Here is a 20,077-nt window from a genome sequence, read left to right as displayed (position 1 = left end):
ATCCACCAGCTGCTCCTTGGAAACCCTATGGGGCAGTTCTACTCTGTCCTATAGGGTTGCTATGAGTTGGAATGGACTCGACAGCAACAGGTTTGGTTTGGTTTGGTTTGGTTTGGTTTGGTGGTAGATTTCAGCTACCACATCACTGAAGCTGAGCTGGTGGCCCACACTGCTAAGAGATACAGAGATGGTGGGTGAATCTTTCACAAGTGCTTCTCTGTAGACATGGTCCAGAATGGAAATGCAGGGAAGTAAGAAAGGGGCATGCAGAAGGCACTGTGGATCTGAACTGTGACTTAAGCCTTCCACTGACAGAGGCATGAAGAGCTGTTTTGTGAGAGTAGAGAGGCCCTGTCTGTAATAAAGACCTTGTTACAGAGCTAAAATCTACAGATTTGACTATAAGCTTACATTTATCCATGTCACTCTTCTTTACGTTCAAACACAATATCACAGGAGCTTCTTTTAACCATGTTATTAAAAACTGTCTTCATCGATGGCTCTAGGCATCGTTTTCAAAGTATTTTATGAAGTAGGTTCTGCAGACCTTCCCTACCCCCTCTGCATACAACTACACCCTACTACTTCCTATCTACCCTTCTCAGAGGATCACAACGCACACGACATACTAAGGTTCTGAGATGTCTTGCAGTAAAGAAATCCAGTTTGTTTTGTTTAAGCCAGTGTTTCCTACATCCCAATTTAATCACCCAGTTCTATTTTGGATACATTTATCAATCTCCTAATGAACTAGAGTTCTGCAGAGTACACTTTAGAAAACACTGCACTAGAGGAAGGTTAAGTGTATGGGATAGGACATGAAAAATATATGTTCTTTACGTGTAGTAGAATAGGAGAAAATAAACTACCTTTGGTGCCAGTAGACTGAGCTTTTTATGTGTGACCTTAGGCACATTTGTCTGACCCTCAGTTTCCTCATCTATAAAATGGGACATTGGTACCTTCTTCATGAGTTTGAGTAGAGTGTCATACAGTGTCTGACACACACTCACAGCTCTAGGCATCATTCATACATATAAACATACACATTAGAAAATGTAATCAATGTGTTGATTGAATGTTCTGAGAGAAAGACAAAGCCCAGGAATTCAATCACTGTTAACTACACAATGTAAGAGCAAGGGGTTAATGCAAACAGCCACAAACAATTTTTCCAAAGCAATAAAATCTATCTCAAAGATTGGGGAGCGCTGATAACGAAGGCCAACTTCCACCATACCATCATTTTAACGAAACTTGTTAAATTGGCTTTTACATTTTACAAGTGCAGCAGACCTCCTGAATAAGGGGACATAGAAATTTCAATACTCTGAGAAAAACTGCAGAGAATTCATTTAAACCACACGTTTTCCAGGGAGAAAAAAATGTATCTTTCCAAGTGATGAGGGAAGCGATCAAACTTGCGCTTTGGTGATAGCAAAGCTTAATTGCTTTTTTGTAACTCAAATTATTAATGACTCTTGAACAATAGATTAAGTGGTTTTCACTGCAAAAGGCAATGCTAAACGGTAATTTGAAAAAAATAAGTCAAGCTTAATAATATAACATCAATATAGTGTTAACGACCTGACCTAAATACAGTGCTACTGATATTGAAAAATTATATCAAAATAGAAAAGAAAAGCCAAAATGATTTTTTTTCTACTCATTAGAGTATAACAGTTGGAAATGAAGCTTTAAAAAATTATCTGTCCTAAAAAATTATCTCATCTAAAAGTGCCGAATGTCTTTTTTTCTTCATCTCCACCTCTATTGATTTTCCTTTTTAAGTTTTCAGTATCTCAGTAGTACATTTGTTATCCAAACAACATCTCTCTGTTTTAAAGAATTCCTCTTATCTTTTCTCCTCAGACATTGAAAGCATGAGGAGACTGTTTCTTCATTAAGGTTAACAATCTCAACATCTCTCATCTCTCAACATCTCCCTTGGGAGCAACTCGGCAATCTCATAGTAATCTTTTTGGTCTTTGAAGTTTTATCCACATTCATTAAAGAGCAGGAGAGACCAAAACCAGGCAACTCTAAAAAGGGTGTGACTGGTGCAGAATATTCTGGAAGGATGGGCGGCTTCCCAGTCTTTATTCATGCTATTCCTTTACTCTCCCCTTGCACCAAGTCCAGCTGTTGTTTCCACAAGTACTTTGCAAAAGGAGTGCCCAGCTGGCTCCTTCACATTCGGCATGTGGTCAGTGTGTGGTCAGCAGGACTAACGGTTCTTTTCTAGCCACATGTGTCCTGCCCACCCCCTAGCTTTTCCTTATCTTGTTACCGTACAATTACATTCCTCCCTTTGAGGGGGTTTATGCCCATTTCCTATAAGGACTTCACACGGGTGATCCTACATTCAATGAGCTGACACTCACCTAACCAGGTTAACTTGGAACCTTAGCATTTATCCAGATCATTCTGTATATTCCTTCAGTCTTCTTAGAAGGAAGGGAAGAGAACTCTGTATAGAGCTCTATAATCTCAAGGCTCCTCACGACTCTATGAAGCGCATATTACTCCCACTTTACAGGTGAGAAATCCAGGGCTAGGGAGGTTACGTATCTGAAGTCACTGCAAGCAAGTGGAGGCGCAAGGATGCAAGCTCAAGTCTGTCTGCAAATACCATGTTCTTTTTAGAACACCACTTCATTTAACATTACGACTTCAAAACACTTCCTATTTACCCGCTTGAGATCATTTGAAAACGATGTAGAATAGAACCCACCTTTCTCTCCCCCTTAGTATCAAGCTTAGGTTTCCATCTCCTGAGCTTTTTCTTTCTTTTCTTTTCCTTCTCACTAGCTTCCCAGGGTTTAAAGCATGAAAGTAAACAGCTACTGAACATAGGAAGGAGCCGCTTCATAACGCTGCTCCCAAGAGGCCAAAATAAATCTCACATCAAAAAATACAGAGAGGGAAGAAGGGAGGGAGAAAACCGAAGCAATAAATGGAAGAATAGCAGAGCAAACATTTCAGATCCTTCCTGTGTGACTCCTTGCAGGACAGGCTGTGCAATCCTGAACACACAGATAACAGCCTGCAGTGAGACCTCCGGCAGCTGCTCCCCACGGTACCACACTTCCGTGACACCTGGCTCCTCGTCTGACTTTTGGTCTCACCAATAATTTGGATTCAGAGCAAGAAGAGGAGTCATCTAAGAGCAGAGGGTCACAAAACACAGGCGGTGTGGACAAGCACAACTGCTTATTTTCGTCACAGAAGGTGACAGTGGAGGAGAAACTTGCACAAGGAATTCCAAATAATGGATGCCTCCAAAAACCAAACCCGCTGCCAATGAGTTGATTCCAACTCATAGCAACTCCATAGGCCAGAGCAGAACTGCCTCATAGGGTTTCCAAGGAGCGTCTGGTGGATTTGAACTTCTGACCTTTTGGTTAGCAGCCAAGCTCTTAACCACTGTGCCACCATGGCTCCAATGGACACCTCAGTTGCCACTCATTTTTGGCTTTAGAATATCTTCTGGGAGGTTATGACTTTCATAATTAAGTCCATTGTTATTGTTATTAGCTGCCGTCAAGGCAGCCGCCGATTCACGGTGACCCCCATGCACAACAGAACAAAACACACTCGGTCCTGTGCCAGCTCCAGGACGGGTTGCAGATCAGGCTGTTGTGATCCATAGGGCTTTCACTGGCTGATTTGCAGAAGTAGATTGCCAGGCCTTTCTTCCTAATCTGTCTTGGCCTAAAAGTTCTGTTGCAACCTGCGCAGCATCATAGCAACACCCAAACCTCCACTGACAGACGGGTGGTGGCTGCTCATGAGGTGAAATGGCCAGGAATTGGACCCAGGTCTCTCACGTGGAAGGTGAGAATTCTACCACCGAACCTCCACCGCCCCTAGCTAAGTCTCAATTAGGCTGACAACACTACTTCAGTTTCTTCAATTGGAAGTCCTACTCCTTGAAAAGGGAGGACAAGGAGAGGTAACCTGAAGAGCCTGCCGGAGGCTGGCCTGAAGGATGTACAGGCTGTGGACTAGGTAAAAGTCACCCTGACTCCCTTCTTTCTGATTGCTGAGGGAGGACACTGTTATCATGTTGGAACTCAGAGATCACAATTTAGAATCTCCCGAGTTGCTTCACTTTCCAAACGTCCACGGTCAACTGCTTCCTAAAGCAGTGAACGTCATGGGAAAATCTGCATGGTAACAGAACTATAAACCAGTAGAGTTCCTCAAGAGAAGAGATGGCACACACATGACAACTAAAAACTCTCAGGAAAAAAAAAACTCACTGCCGTCGAGTCGATTCCAACCCATAGTGGCCCTATAGGACAAAGGAGAAACAGGTTTTACCAGGAGTGGCTGGTGGATTTGAACTGCCGACCTTTTGGTTAGCAGCCGTAGCTCTTAACTACTGTGCCACCAGGGCTCCTAAAACTAGAACAGCACAAATACCCCATTGCATAAGGAGGGTACAGCAGATGGTGGTATCTTAATGCAATTGTGAGGAAGGGGCTACGGGTAGTAAGGAGGAGCGAGGGAAAAAAAAAATCAAATCTTGCATCCATATGTGACATTATATTCGTATAGACTACCGGGAAGTGGCTAGAGTTTATTAACAGTACCTGTGGGTCGGGTGGCTTTTTCACTGACGTTTTATGTTGACATTTAGTGGCTGGATTTTAGACTTGAAATGACTGGAGAGACGATTTAATGTCACACGCACACCACAAGCTCTCACAGCCCCTGCTCCTACCTGTGTCCATCTCATCCACGTTACTGAGGAAGTCTTCTGGAGTGGTGGGAACACTGTAGCACCCCAGCCCCAGGCCGCTGTCGGTGCTCTGTTCTCTCGAATGATATGGTCCTCTGAAGAGCAAGAGACAGAGCAACTTCATTGTGAGCACACCAAACGAACTTCAAAATTAAAATACAGTCATGAAAACCCTAAACTAGTGGGGTCCCTTCTGCCCAACTTTCCAGGTAATGAAGGGGAAAGCCAACTCCATGTCTCCTTTCCACTTGGAAACACATACTGTAGGTTATAAGCAAATAAAACTGGCCACTCATAGTAAATTGATGTTGATTTCCTTTTCATCTTAAAATAGAAATTTGAATGCTTTTCTGCATATAGAGTATGAAGTATGGTACCATTTATATAAAATTTTTTTTAATTAGAAAAATATATTGAATATTGCTTATGGATATACACATAAGCAAGCAGTAAAAAGTATGAAATATCTGTGATGAACACACACCAATTTCTGGATGGTGGCTACCACTGAGGAAGGAAGGGAAAGAAATGGGAATTTAGTGGTGGTGGGGATGGGGTTAGGGTATTATTTGTAACATCATATTTTTTTTTAAAGATCAGATGGAAATAAGACAAATCTGGGTGGTAGATACATGGGTAATCTTACAGTACTCTTTATAATTTTTCTTACATTTGAAATACTTTAAAAATCAATAATTTTAAGAGTCTGTTCTTTTTTTTTGGTTACTGTTTGATTTCCTCTCTCTCTGTTTTACTCGATTTCTTTCTCTTTTTATCTGTAATAGATTTCATAATTGTATTTGTTTGCTTGCCAGAAGCTTCTGCAGGAGTAGAAGAGACATAGAAAATAGGGTTTAAAACGCTACAATTAAGGTTGACTACTCCTACTCATGAATATATTTCTGGCTAACTTTCCTTTTCCTTCTGCTCATATGTTTTCATTTAAAAAAAAATTATCTTTTTTAAATTACATTTTTTGTTTTGAAATAATTTGAGACTCACATAGACGTTGCAAAAAGAGTATAGAGTTCCCGAGTATTCTTCACCCAGCCTCCCCCAGTGTTAACATCTTACATAAGCAGAGTACAATGATCAAAACTAGGAAACTGACATCGTATACTACTATTAGCTAAACGACAGACCTTACTCAGATTTCACCGTAAAAATTAAATCTTAAATGTTTTGTTCTCTATTTGCCATATGACATGCTTTCTTCCCCTGCTAGCTACATAAAACTGCAAGATTCTTCCAAATAATTACTACCCAACACCATCCTGTTTGAATTATAAGTTTATCTCATCTCCCTATACAAATTGCCGACTAGATGTTTACCCCCTGTCATATCAACAGGTTTTGAAGTTAAGATTTTTAGAAATGTAGATGACTTCCTCTGCTTTTCTTTTCTATTTTTTTCTGCCACGTCCCTTCACTTCCTCCTTCTATCCTCACCCCACTCCCCAAGCTCCCCACATTTTCCCAACATAAACAAAGACCCATGTCACTCTAGACCACAGAATAAAGAAAGCAAAAATGAATGGCCCCCAAATGTTAACTCACCCGTTGAGAAAAGGATCTGAGCCGTTGTTAGTGATAGATCTCATGTCTGGGGTCATGGCGGGTGGGTTGACAGCAGCCTGAACCGTGGCCAAAGTCTCGGCTTCCATGGGGAGCTGTCTACAGAGGGCAGCTTCCTGCAGACATATGACAGTCACAGGGAGGGGGAAGAGTTACTCGTTGTCACAAGGATTAGCGCAAAGTATACTTCACAGGGCAACTTTTCACCACACCAATACAAAGCACCTTCTATTTATTCCCAATAAGGCAAGACCATCAGGAAATTACTAGTACTCTCTGGAGAAAATCTTACAGACCAAAGCCACTTTCTTGCTTTCACCGAGTTAATGAGAAGCTCAGCTAATATGTGACCTCAGGGCACTCAGGGACCAATCGTCCCACCCTCCAATTGTTTGAACACCCAGTCACACAAAGGCCTCTGAAGACACTTTCTCAGAGACAAGGCTATTTTTACCCCAGCTTCTCAGGCCAAATCTAAATCAATTGATTCAATGCAATTGGACTCCTCTGGACTACCAGGTACATGCTGATCTTTGCCATTCTTAGGCCAGCACAACTGTTGGATTACAGAGTTCAGGCTCTACATTAAACCACATCTGGCAGTTTTATGTCAATAGGCAGGAGAACAAAACAACCAGTTAAAACAGTTGTTGTCAATTGGTCTTTCTATTTGACTATTTTTGTTGACTTGACTAAAATGATTGAAGGTTGGGGAACCATGCAGATACCATCCAAATACCACTGACGATGACCTGTTTGACAGCATATGGAGTTCAGTAGCAAAAAATATAACACTAACGTTATTTATTTTAAGCTAGCATTACTTTGCTGTGGAGAGTCAGTCTGAAAAGTTGTAAATTTATTGACCAAGTATCAAAGAAATCTGCTGTCGTCGAGCCGGTTCTGACTCATAGTGACCCTACGGGACAGAGCAGAACTGCCCCATAGGGTTTCCAAGAGGCAAATGGTGGATTCAAACTGCTGACCCTCTGGTTAGCAGCCGAGCTCTTAACCACTGCGCCACCAGGGCTCCTCTCTAGGTATAGCCTCTCCCATTTTGGCAAACATGATCATCATCAAATTCCTTTTACATTTGCTACTGTTTCCAAAGAATACTTTATATGTTTGTACTTGCATCCAAAACCAACGTTAGTCCCTTCCCCATATTTATGCCTATCAAGTTTTCCACTTTCCATGCTGAAGTCATTGGTCTCACCATCCCTCAAACCCCAAAACCATGGATACAATGGCAAACGGAACATTTAGGCCATCTAAGTAACAGTATCTTTGTTAAATCTCTTCCAGCCCTAATGTGCTATGATTTTAGAGAGTAGCTGCTGTCTAGACAAGTCCTAGTGAAGTCATCGGCTATAAAAACTTCCAGTTACTAGAGTTCATTGTAGCGTTACTAGGAGCTATGGCCGCATGAGTCTTAGAACTGTGAGGCCCGACTGATAAGAAATGTATGCTGAAATAAACACCCTGACTAGAAAGGGCTTCTGGTCACTTTTGTTCATTCATATTGCAAAGAGAATCCTAAGCTAATGTAAATTTTATTCATTAATTCATTTAAAAAAATAATGGAGATTTTAGTTCATAATCCAAATCCTGGAAGTACCTTCTGAATACATCTAGAAAATCTAATTATTTTCTAATAATTGTTTTTACATGGTAGGAGAAACCTTATTTTCAAACAAAAGCTTTCTTGGAAGCCTTATATGCAAACACAGTGGAAAGTGTCTGACTGAAGCTGGTGTGAGAAGGCTGGAGCCCACCAGGGCCAATCCCTCAAGCACACTCATATACCCCCAACCACAGCCTGAAAAACGTTGCATCTATGATATAATTTCCAGTTCTTTGTAAACTGTGAACACAAGGAATGCATGGATCTGAAAAAGAGGAAGACCCTTGACAAGATGGATTGACACAGTGGCTGCAACAATGGGCTCAAACATAGCAACAACTGTAAGGATGGCGCAGAACTGGGCAGTGTTTCGTTCTGTTATACATATGGTCGCTGAGTTGGAACCGACTCAATGGCACCTAACAACAACAACACCTATTACAAAAAAAAAAAAAAAAAAAACTACTCTAACCATTTGAAATAAATGTGGGGATTTAACCCTATACAAATACCCTTCTAAACAGACACGTTGATGAAATGGTTTTATACTTGATAAAATTTTATTGCCGTATGTCGTAGGAATACTGAATGAATTTACAATTTCCAGGCAGTCAGAGTTTAACTATAATAAGAATCATTTCTATAACTTTGTGAGATAAAAATAAAAAAGAAATATGTAAATGAATTACTTGTCATCTGTAATGATACAGAATATGAAAATAAAAATTTTAATTATAAGAATATAAAAACCAGATACGAAATATAGAGTTCTAAACTTTCCTTTTCATTAAACTTATTCCCAGCATATTTCAAATAGATATAATACAGATTTTTAAACTAATGCTTGTAGATGGCTAAAAATATAAATAAAATTCAAAAGGACTATTTGTAATGGCCAAAGCTGAAAGAACTTATATTACGTTGGAGAAAATGTTTCACTGTGCCACTTCACATTGGCTCCCTCTATTTTTAATTACAGAGAAGCTGAGCAGCCACTCTTCAGCATCAATGCTGCTTCCCTAGCCACTCTGAAGCCTTGGCCACCATGTCATCATGACGGGACAATGACAGGAAATGCTACTTTCTGCCTGTAGGGTGCTCACAGCGTCATTTTCCACCTTCAAATGACTAAAGAACAAGAGAGAACACAGAAAGGTGTTGAATGTACCTGAATAATGAGCCTGAAATATAAATTAGGCTAGTCTGAGTTAAGGAGTCCTGGTGGCACAACAGTTAAGTGAGGTTATACACATAAGATGCTTAGAACACTGCCTGGCCCAAGAGATCATTTAACTAATGTTGACGAATTTATTATCATGTCAAGTTCTGCACTCCATTTTCAAAAAACAAAAATAAACAATTTTAAAAGCCACACTATTCTCGTGGAACTGATCCACGTTAAGTGGCGAGGCACTTCCTCCTGGTAAACTTTCACCTTGAAAGGATTAAACCAAAGTGTGAAATTCATCATGGTGCGGTGGCAAGGCTAAGAAAATGTTGGGTTTTTTTTTTTTTTTTTAAAAAAAGGAGAGGTTTGTAAGCCTTTTTGTATAACATAAAATCAGTTTTCAATATACATGGAGAAGGGTGAGAAGTTTTGTTCCATTTAGTTATATCACTTTGAAAATTCTAACCTTTCATTGAATGAAAATATTTTTCTGTTTCTGTTCATGAATTAAGGAGAAAAAAAGCAGTAGAGAACCCAGGTTTTAACAGAAAGAACAAACCTCAGCAACATGTCTCCATCCAAATAAGAGAGGATTTTGTTTCATCCTTTTTTTTAAAAAAAAAAAAAAAAAAAAAAAACTAGATTTCAGGAAAATAGTAAACCCCAGACCTAGTGTGGTTTCGACTGCCACATGACATCTGCTGCCCCAAATGACAGGCGAGCACACCTGACATTAGTGTGACCTGAAGCAGCAGGCAAGACTGATGGAACTAGAACAGCTGACGCCAAGACAGAAGACGAGCTCAGACCAGGCAAACTTAAGTGGAAACAGAGAGGGTGACAGCTGGCCGAGGTAGAGTCAGGCCTCCCGACTCAGGGTTGGCAGCACGGCAGCCGTAACCCCATGCTTGGTCCTCAGCTCCCTCGGGTCTAGGCAGGATAACAAATGATAAACTGACTGGAACATCCAAAACCCTGGTTTGTCTCTCATCCCCCAACTCCACTCCAGTTAAAGAGGTCTATTCACAGATCCCTTCCCAGGGCCCCCTCCGCCCCCACACACCCCATCCTCCCAAGTAAGTCTTCAGTTTCCTAGACTCCTCAGGACTTTGGGTCTCTGCATCTAGCCATATCTTACCTGTCCTTAGCAGTTCTGTTAAACCACCTTTCCCAGGATGCCTACCACATCCATAGTATCTCACATACCCTCTCCCTCTCCCAGCCCTGAACTCCTCAAGAAATGTGTCTGGCTGGTGTCTGAAACTCAACATGTCTCACACTGCACTCTTCATCTGGCCCCCAAACGGCTCTTCTTCCTGACTTCAAGCTTTCTCTTAATGCCACTACCACCTATCGAAGTTCAAAATCCAAGTCAACCATGTCTCCATCAGCTCCCACAATAATTTCATTCATTCAAACCTGTGTTTATTTAAAAAAAAAAATACTATTGAGCACTATCAGGTGCCAGGTACTATTCTAAGCAGCAGGGATACAGCAATGAACAAGACAGACAGGGTCTCGGCCTTCATGGAGCGTTCTAGAAAGGGAGACAGACTGTGTGTACCGGGGCCAGGTCTTGTGGTTTCCAACTCCTCAGTATCTCTCATACTCCAAGTCTCCTTTCCATCTCAAGTAGCAGGTCATCATTGCTTCTCTAGACATTCCAAGTGACCTCTTCACCTTCAGTCAACCTTCACGTGCAAGGCTGCATTCAGGTCTTTGTTCAACACTTTCCTGCAGTCTTTACAGAGACACCCGAGGAGGAAAATCAAGCTGGAGAAGGGTCAGGGTGTCGTGTCCTGTGAGGAAGTCAGGGACTGTTTAACCAGAAGAGGAGACTTGAGGGGCACACCATGGCTCTAAAACTATTAACGGACTATCACATGAAGATGGAAGATCTCTTCTATCCCAGATATGAGGTAGATAAGATGGAGGACTTTCTAATTAGCAGTCTGTTCAGTAATGGAACTGGCCGCTTCTCAATTCTCTGGTCTTTTGGCCACTGGAATTCTCAAGTAGTAGTTGAGGGTTAAATGATACTGGACATGCCCACGGCTTGGCACAGAAACGGAAGCATTACACAGGGGAAAGGCTGTCTTTGGAATCAGAAAGATTGGGGTTCAAATCCCAGCTCAGCTATTCGTTAGCTGTGGCATCTTGGACTAAATTCTCAACCTTCCTTGACAATTTGTTCATCTGAAAAAGAGATGGCTTATAAATATCTTGCAGAGCTGTTACAAAGGTTAGCAGGGATATAAAGAATCTGGCCCAGTGAGACCAATCAAATGAGCTACAGATAGTATTACATGTTTTGTGAAGCAAAGGTAATAGCTCATACTTGCCTATTGCTTACTGTGTGTTAAGCATTGTTCAAAGTGCCTCTTACATACTATCTCATTTCATCTACCTCCATTTTGTTGTTGTTGGTAGGTGCTGACGAGTTGATTTTCAACTCATAGTGACCCCATGTGACAGAGTAGAACTATCCCATAGGGTTTTCTAGGCTGTAGTCTTCACAGAAGCAGATCACCAGGAGCTGCTGGGTGGGTCTGAATCACCAACTTTGGTTAGCAGCCGAGTATTTAACCGTTGTGCCACCAGGGCTCCTTATCTCCATTTTAGAGATGTGGAAACTGAGTTACAGAGAGATTAAGCCACTTGCCCAGGATCCCGTGCCCAGGATCCCTGGTGGAGCCAGGAAGTAAACCCAGAGTCTGTTACTGGAGCCACCGCACAATGAGGGAGTAGCAGAGAGAGGAAGCTGAGGGTTGAGGTCGGCAGACTTCACATTTTCAGACCCTTCACCTACTTGCTGTGGACTTTGGCAAGTTATTTCGTTTCTGTGAGCCTGTTTTCCCGGCTATGAAATGGGAATACCAACACCTTCATCTCAGACAGCTTAGAGGAGGAATTAATGAAATGGCCTGTTTAACTGTGCGAAACACAGTTTCCCTTCCTGTCTTAGGAAAGACAGTGAACTGGATGCATTCTATTCTCCTTTGCAACATATATGGGTGGAGTTAGTGTCCTGGGAATTCACCACACAACAAGCAAAGTTATAAGTTTATATTTTAAAGGCCAGTTTCAGAAAGATCTGGAACACTGCCCCTCCTACCCCCGCCCTTACTCTCCCCCGCCACAACTTTATATATTTTTTTCTCTACGTCCGGGAGAGGGGTGGAAAGACTGTTGCGAAACAAAGGCTTGAAAATTTCCTTCGGAGTTTGTGGTCCATCCATCTAGGTCTCTGTATATGTGGCTTCAAAAACACCCTCTCCTAGCAGCTGGGAGAGGGGTGGGGTGTCAAGGAGCTGGAGCAGTGAGGGATGTCAAAGACAAACGCTGATTTGTAGGTTGAAGGCGTCCCTGGATGCAGACCTCAAACCTCCTATCCTTCCCGCTCCCCACTGGCCTGCAGCTCGCCGGTGGAGTCAATCAGCAGAGGAGGTGAGAACGCAAACAGCAGCTGAAAGCATCCCGCAGCCCTGCCTGTCCTTGGCCAGCCAGCACCTCTTGCCAGCCAGCTCCTGCCCTCCCTGGAATGTATTTCAAAGGGAAGCGAAGGACAATAACCTCTTCTGAGGGTGCCCTGCTTGATTTAAGTCTGTGTGGTGACGGAAAGGATTCTACAAAAATAGGAGACTGGATTGTTTTAATTATAAAGGGTGGGGTGAGTAGAAACAAATGGAAAAAAAAAAAAGGCAATAGTTTGAAATCCTAGCATTGGACTAGTTTACTCTGGTGCAGAAAAGGAGCCTTGGTGGCTCAGTGGTTAAGCACTCACTCGGTTGCTAACCAAAAGGTCAGTGGTTTGAATCCATCAGCCCAGCTGCTCCTTGGGAGAAAGATGCGGGCTGTCTGCTTCCATTACGATTTATAGCCTTGGATGGTGCCCGGCTACCACCACTGACTGCTCTGACCGGGATCACAACAGAGGGTTCTGGACAGAGCTGGAGACGGACGTAGAACAAAATTCTAACTCACAAAAAAAAAGACCAGATTTACTGGCCTGAAAGAGACTGGAGAAACCCCGAGAGTATGGCCCCCAGACACCCTTTTAGCTCAGTGGTGAAGTTATTTCTGAGGTTCACCATTCAGCCAGGGAGTGGACAGCCCCATAAAACCAAATGGGACTAATGAGGCACAGCAGTCCAGGGACAAGGGCCAGAAGGCAGAAGGGGACAGGAAAGCTGGTGATAGGGAACCCAAGGTTGAGGAAGGATAGTGTTGATGTGTTGTGAGGTTGTTAACCATTGTCATAGGGCAACATGTGTACTAACTGTTAAATGAGAAACTATTTTGCTCTGTAAGCCTTCATCTAAAGTCAGAATAGCAGCACAATCGGAAGAGCGAAGTCGATGTCACTGAAGTGTGCATGTAGAAATTTTTGAAATGGTGTATCTTTGGCTATGTGTATTTTCACAAAAAAAAAAAAAAAAAAAGGTCGAGAAGGGAGAGGGTTGACATGTTGTGGGGTTGTTAACCAATGTCATAAAACAATATGTGTACTACTGTTTCATGAGAAACTATTTGTTCTGTAAGCCTTCGCCTGAAATACAATAAAAAAAAAAGAAAGAAAGAAAATTAAAAAAAAGATTTACAGCCCTGGAAACCCGATGGGGCAGTTCTACTCTGTCCTTGAGGGTCGCTAGGAGTCGGACTCGACTCTACGGCAAAGGGTTTAGTTTTTTCTGATGCAGAAAAGTTGCTCTCGCAGCAAACACCCTGAGGGACTTCAGAGAAAGAATGCTGAATTATTTCCCTTCTTCATAGGAAAGAAAAGAATCCTGATGTAAATCACTTTTTAACTCTGTGCCCAGGGATTCTAGAAATTCATGGTCACATTTCCTGAAGCTTCCCTGTTTGAAATACCTCATCACACATGCTCAGCGGCCAGGCTGTCGCTGTAAAAGAAGAGTTGAAACTTGGACACTTTGGGGAAGACATTTGTTGAGTCCATAATTATGATCCATGGTCTGTTTGCTGTTCTTTTAATTCAGGATGTATATAGCAACCATGTGTTTTTCCACAATCTGCTTCTGTTGTCCCCTTAGATCACATTTAAGAAAACATTATAATTTAGATATTTTTTCTTTCTTCTCTTAAAAAAATAAAAAGCTGAATGCATTTTGAAATGCAATCTTTCTTCATACCTGGTGACCTTAGGAACATCAGAAATAAGAGGTGCAAACTTGGTGAGCCTCCATTCTAAAAAACATTTTCAACTTATAACATTTTTCAAAAGGGTTCTTTTAATAGGACTTGAAGACCAGAACATCTGAGAAAATTGATTCTTTCTAGGACTTGTAGGCAAATAAAACATTTGACGAAAGCTAGAATGGAAGCTCTTTGAGGGTAGGGACCACGTCTGTCTGCTCACTGCTGTACATTTCATGCCTTGAGAATTTGTTGAACAAATCAATAAATGGACGAACTTCAATAACCAAGCTACCATGTTGTTGTTGTTGCCAGCTGCCGTGGAGTCCATCGACTCACTGCGGCCCCAGGTGTTACAGACTAGAACTGCTCCACAGGATTTTCTTGGCTGTCATCTTGTCGGAAGCATTGCGCCATCCATCCAGGCTCCTCCAAGTTACTACAGAAAATCAAACCAAACCAAACCTGCTGCCGTCGAGTCGATTCCGACTCACTCGACGCTACAGGACAGAGTAGAACTGCCGAACAGGGTTTCCGGCTGTTGGATTCGAACTGCCAATCTTTTGGTTAGCAGCCAAATTCTTAACCACTGCGCCACCAAGGCTTCCCGAGTTACTATAGAAGGACCTGTATATTGACTAAGTGTTGGACAAAATGACCCTTGATGTCCCTGTCGACTCTGAAACCTGCATACAGTATTTTTTTCTAAAAGTTAAAATGTAGTCCCATGTTCTGCAGGAATGACTCTATAAAATAGCCACCGTTTCTGCTTCATGATCTGCTATGATATGACACTTTTTAACCTCTCTAAAGAGCTATTCTTCACATAACAAAAAACAGACCTCATGAGCTTCCCCAGGCCAGCTCTGCTCACAGCCGGGTGTGTCCCTCCATGAAGCCCTTGGTCAGGAATGGTTGTGAGAGAGGCCAGCTGGCCAGTCGGACTTGGCAGTGGCTGTCAAGCTGCACAGAAATCTGTGAGACCTGCCAGAAGAATTCTGTGTCCTCCAGCCCAAACTCTCTTGCCTCGTCCCTGTCGCCCAGGCAACCAGAGGCCAGGCTTAGTCAGCATTTTTGTTTGACAAGCTGCATTCTCCCGTGCACCAACCCCCAATTAAGGCAAGGAGGGAGGTAAAAACACAGCGCTGAATTTGCTTGGGAATAATAACAGTTTCTCAACAATGCCGCCCGTGGAGAAGGGGGAGCAGAGACTTCTCTGCTTACAGCCTTCCAGGCTCTGGGAGCTGACAGGAAGACCTTGGGTTAAAATGGAGGCAGAAGGCCCCACAGCTTTTTATTCAAATGACTACATGCATGGAAAGAAATACTCTCCTCAGATAAAGCCACGAGCCTGTTCTCGTGTCAAGGAACTGCTCTTTCAGATGCGTAACTTGTTTCTCAATTACCAGTTACTAAAATTTTCCACTTCGTTTGGTAAAGTTGCAGGTCATGCCCTTTCTGATACTTGAGCAAATCCTGTGTTGAATTTAAGCTGGAACAGTAAGATATTCTCCAGTCAATGTGGGTATGTGTGGCCCTTATGTTAAACTTTTTGTTCAGTCCTAATACACAGAGGATTCCAGGCAGCCCTGCAGCTGAAGATCCACTCTCATCACCAGCCGTTGTTGAGTCAATTCCCACTCAAAGTTACAGCCCAATTTCCATGACTGGTACAGAATAAACAAATGACTTCCCAGTATATTGAGAAAGAAGAGGTTATAAAACAGTATTATTATACACTACCAATTTTGTTTTAAAAAACAAAGGACACACTCAGATAAAGACAAAAGGACTGGAAAGAAACCACCAACTTCTTTGTGGTAGTGCTTTCCAAGTAAGAGTTAAAAAAAAACCAAACCAAACCCATTGCTGTCGAGTTGATTCGGACTCATAGCAACCCTATAGGACAGAGTAGAACTGCCCCATAGGGTTTCCAAGGAGTGGCTGGTGGATTTGAACTGCCGACCTTTTGGTTAGCAGCCGAGCTCTTAACCACCACGCCACCAGGACTGCAAGTAAGAGCAGGGGAGATTATTATTTTGTTCTTTGTTTTTTGAGTATTTTACACATTTTCTACAATGAATGTATGTATTGGTTTTTTGTGGGGTCATTTTTATTTTATTTTCTATTTACAAACAGTAAAATTCACTCTTGGTGGTACAGCTCTGAGTTTTGACAAATGCATGGAGCTGTGAGGCAATCACCACGACCAAGACCCAAAACCATGTCATGAATCCCAGCATTCACTGGTGCTTCCCTTTAGTCATCAAGCCCTCACCCACACCTCCAGCTCCTGGCAATCACTTATCTGTTCTCAATCCCTATAGTTTTGCCTTTTCCAAAATGTCGTATAAACGGAATCCTACAGCATGTAGCTTTTGGGGGCCTGGCTTCCTTCACTTAGCAAAATGTTGTCTTTCTTTTATCTTAAGTCAGAAGAAAAACCCCAGTAAAGTATATTTTTTTTAAATAGAAAAGGTATATGCTTCTATTAAAACGAAAACCAAAACTACCACCACAAACAAAATTCTAATTTCTTTTTAAAAAAATATGGTGATACCAGGAGAAAAACAAACAAAAAAACTTCAGCCTCAAATTTCTTTTCTAGGGTTGCCATTTCTCTGATGAACCTGAAGCTTCCTCAAATCCTTCTGGGAAATTTAGTAAACACAAAATTGTCACTATTATGGGCAATGGAGAACATCTTTCATTAAAAATCAGGTTCCATATGTCTGTGAGAGACGCCTGTTGGATGTAGGAAAGCTCCCACTTCCCTAATAAGGCTGTGTGCTGCAGACCTGGCTGGGCTCCCCCTGCTTGGTGGTATTACTGTAGTGGGAGAACCCACCATATTCCAAGATAATTCATCGGTTATCAGGTATAAGTAGCTGAACCCTGCTGCTACAACACCCCTCCAAACACAAAAACAAAACCTGCTGCCATCTGGTCAATTCTGACTCCTGGCAACACCATCTGTAACATAGGGTTTTCTTGGCTGTAATCTTTATGAAAGCAGATCGCCAGGCCTTTCTTCCGCAGTGCTGTTGGGTGGGTTTGAACTGCCAATCTTTAGGTTAGTAACTGCGTGCAATACAGTTGCACCACACAGGGACAACAGTCAATGGTAAGTTGTAGGGACCTCTTTTCAGGTGACTCTTACTTTAGAAGATTCCTAATTAGTAAGTAGAAACACCTAACTTTTCTGGATTTAATTCTGTAGCTGTTCAACTATCTGGTGGCCTGACAGGACACTGAAAAGAAGATCTTATGCTCCTTTCCGAGAAGTCTGTGCTCTGCTGTGTCTGGTCTCAGCTCCAGTAATGAAAATCAAAGAGGGGGCTACAGGACCCCAAGAAGTAGGAAAGGGTTTCAATTTAATCTTCTGGTACCTGTTTAGATTAGATTTAATCATTTTGTCGCCTCTGCTAAAATATAAGTTATCTGAGGGCAGCAATGTCCCATTTATCTTTCTATTATTTTCCACTGAACAAATAAATGTTGGAGCCCTGGTGGCACAGTGGTTAAGAGCTCAGGCTGCTAACCAAAAGGTCGGCAGTTGGAATCCACCAGCCGCTCCTTGGAAACACCATGGGGTAGTTCTACTCTGTCCTATAGGGTTGCTATGAGCCAGAATCCACTCAACAACAAATAAATGGTGGCTGAATCAGTAAATGAGGAGATAAAGGAAAGAAAGTATGGAAAAAAAAAAGGCTTTTCCATCTTGAAATAAGAGGCTAACTTTAGATTTGTAAACAAACGTTCCCCAAATCCATTTTTTGGTTAACATCCTGGCGCGATTTCAGTGCCAATGGGCTGTTAGCATCAAAAGGTGTACGTCAGACGGTGCAACAAGGACTGCGGTTGGAGAGCTGTTTATTCCACAGAACAACATCATAGAATATGTCCCGGGAGGAATAATGGTGCAGCATAAGGAAGAGAAAGAAGAAAGGAAACGGAATATTTACATTAAACAACAAACAAAACCAAACTCGTTGTCATCAAGTCGATTCCGACTCATAGCGACCCTACAGGACAGAGTAGAACTGCACCATGGGGTGTCCAAGGAGCAGCTGGTGGATTCGAACTGCTGACCTTCTGGTTAGCAGCCGAGCTCTTAACCACTATACCACGAGGGCTCCAAATATAGCACATAACAATTTATATGGAGTTTTCACATTAATCATCTACATATTAAATTCACCTACTTAAATTCTGCCAACCTCCCTTCCTGTTATAGATACAGCAAAGGATAGGGCCTCCCACGTGGAAATTCTCTCTTAGGGTAGGTCTAGGCCTGCCTAGGGGGCAAAAACCCTGAGGACTGGGAGAGAATGAACAATGATCTTCAGACTTCACTGGGCAACCATGTCTTCCATCCCTACGCATTTCTACCTGAGGCTGGAAGGCACCTAAATGGGTGGGCCAGATGTCACTTACACTTCCAGCCCCTTTCCCTGCCCCTGCCGTGGCCTAGATACGAATAGTGAGGCAAAAATAAACCAAAAGAAAGAAGAAGGGGAGAAAAAACAAAAACAAACCAAGATCTTGTACATAATACACAATCAGGTATCTTGGCAAACGCCCAGAGAACTAGCATAGAACATTCCCAACATCATTTATTGTATGGGCTTGAATAGTATCTTTGACAACAAGGAGCAGGCTGATTCTGGATGGGGGGAAGAAAACTTTCACAATTAAAAAGTGTATTTAGACCTTTTTTTCCTGTACTCCATAATAAAAAGAAGATATCAGAACCATCCATTCCATCTCCTCCCCTTAACCTCTCTCTCTCTGTGTCTCTCTCTCAAAAATTAAGTGGGCCTTGCTCTTCAGCAGAATCTGGACGCCATTTTCCTGCTGCTGTTCTATACAGTGGAATTGCGCACTGTGGTGTAGCAAAATGCTCTTAGCTCCACAGCCTTTAGGGATCAGCATTTAAGGAACTCGGTTGGTATTTCTGTAATATGAACCATCAGTACTACATTCTGGTTCCAAGGGACCTACAGTTTGAATAAGGGAAACAATTTGGGGCACTTCTCCCCACCCCTCTTCAGAAATGCTTTCTGTGGGAAAGAAGGAGGTGGAGCAAGAAAAAGAGAAACACAGAGAAAGGCAGAAACCGAGAAACAAATCATTCTTTGCAGAACGGTCGCAGCTTTGTGTAAAAATAAAAAAAAAAAACAAAAAAAAATTAATGAAGGCTCATTTAAATATAAACTAGGAATTTCAAAGTGCTACTATAATACTGTGTAATTTACTCTACATTATAAAATAGAAAAATTATTCCAAATAGACTTATTATCCAAAGACAGAAAACAATAATACAATTATTTCCTACCAAGAAACATGATACTGTATTTCTAAAAACAGTATAAACAACTGTTCTCCTGAAATAACCAGGGAAGTTCAGACACAAATCCTCAGGATATGGTACAACTGTAGTTATACTGTAAACTCGTATTCCTCAAATTTGGAGGAACGTCCAGCTGGACAACAAACCACAGTTTATATTTATTTCCCTCATTTTCAGAGGCTATGTCTAAGAAATCATTTTAATTCACCATGTATTTTAAATCACACAGAGTGTAGTATATCTGCCCTGGAAGTTATCTGATGAGAAAGACAATATTCATTTATGGAAGTCAATGTGTATTTTTTAAAGCATCAGATGTAACTTACAACAAAAAGGTTGTGTTTACCCTAATATTCCCTGCCCAGTAATACAGTTTTCTGGAACAGTTAAAACGGCCTATTTCCTTAAACCACAGAAAGGAAGCTACCCGTGTATCCTGCTCCATATGAGTCA

The 20,077-nt window shown here is 41.9% G+C and overlaps 1 protein-coding gene across 3 annotated transcripts in view; it reads right to left on the bottom strand.

The window, feature by feature from the left end:
• The window catches only part of WWTR1 (WW domain containing transcription regulator 1), a 159,813-nt gene that overhangs the window by 1,137 nt on the left and 138,599 nt on the right, over nt 1-20,077 (bottom strand). For all 3 annotated transcript variants that reach the window (XM_004379197.1, XM_023733838.1, XM_004379196.1), the window contains 2 exons: nt 6,305-6,438; nt 4,730-4,842 (listed from right to left, as the gene is read on the bottom strand). In XM_004379197.1, coding sequence (XP_004379254.1) covers nt 4,730-4,842; nt 6,305-6,438 — 247 coding nt within the window. The remainder of the gene's footprint in view (nt 1-4,729; nt 4,843-6,304; nt 6,439-20,077) is intronic.

This window comes from Trichechus manatus, unplaced genomic scaffold, assembly GCF_000243295.1.
Source record: "Trichechus manatus latirostris isolate Lorelei unplaced genomic scaffold, TriManLat1.0 scaffold00062, whole genome shotgun sequence".
Taxonomy (NCBI): Eukaryota; Metazoa; Chordata; class Mammalia; order Sirenia; family Trichechidae; genus Trichechus; species Trichechus manatus.
This window is presented reverse-complemented; position numbering and strand designations above follow the sequence as displayed.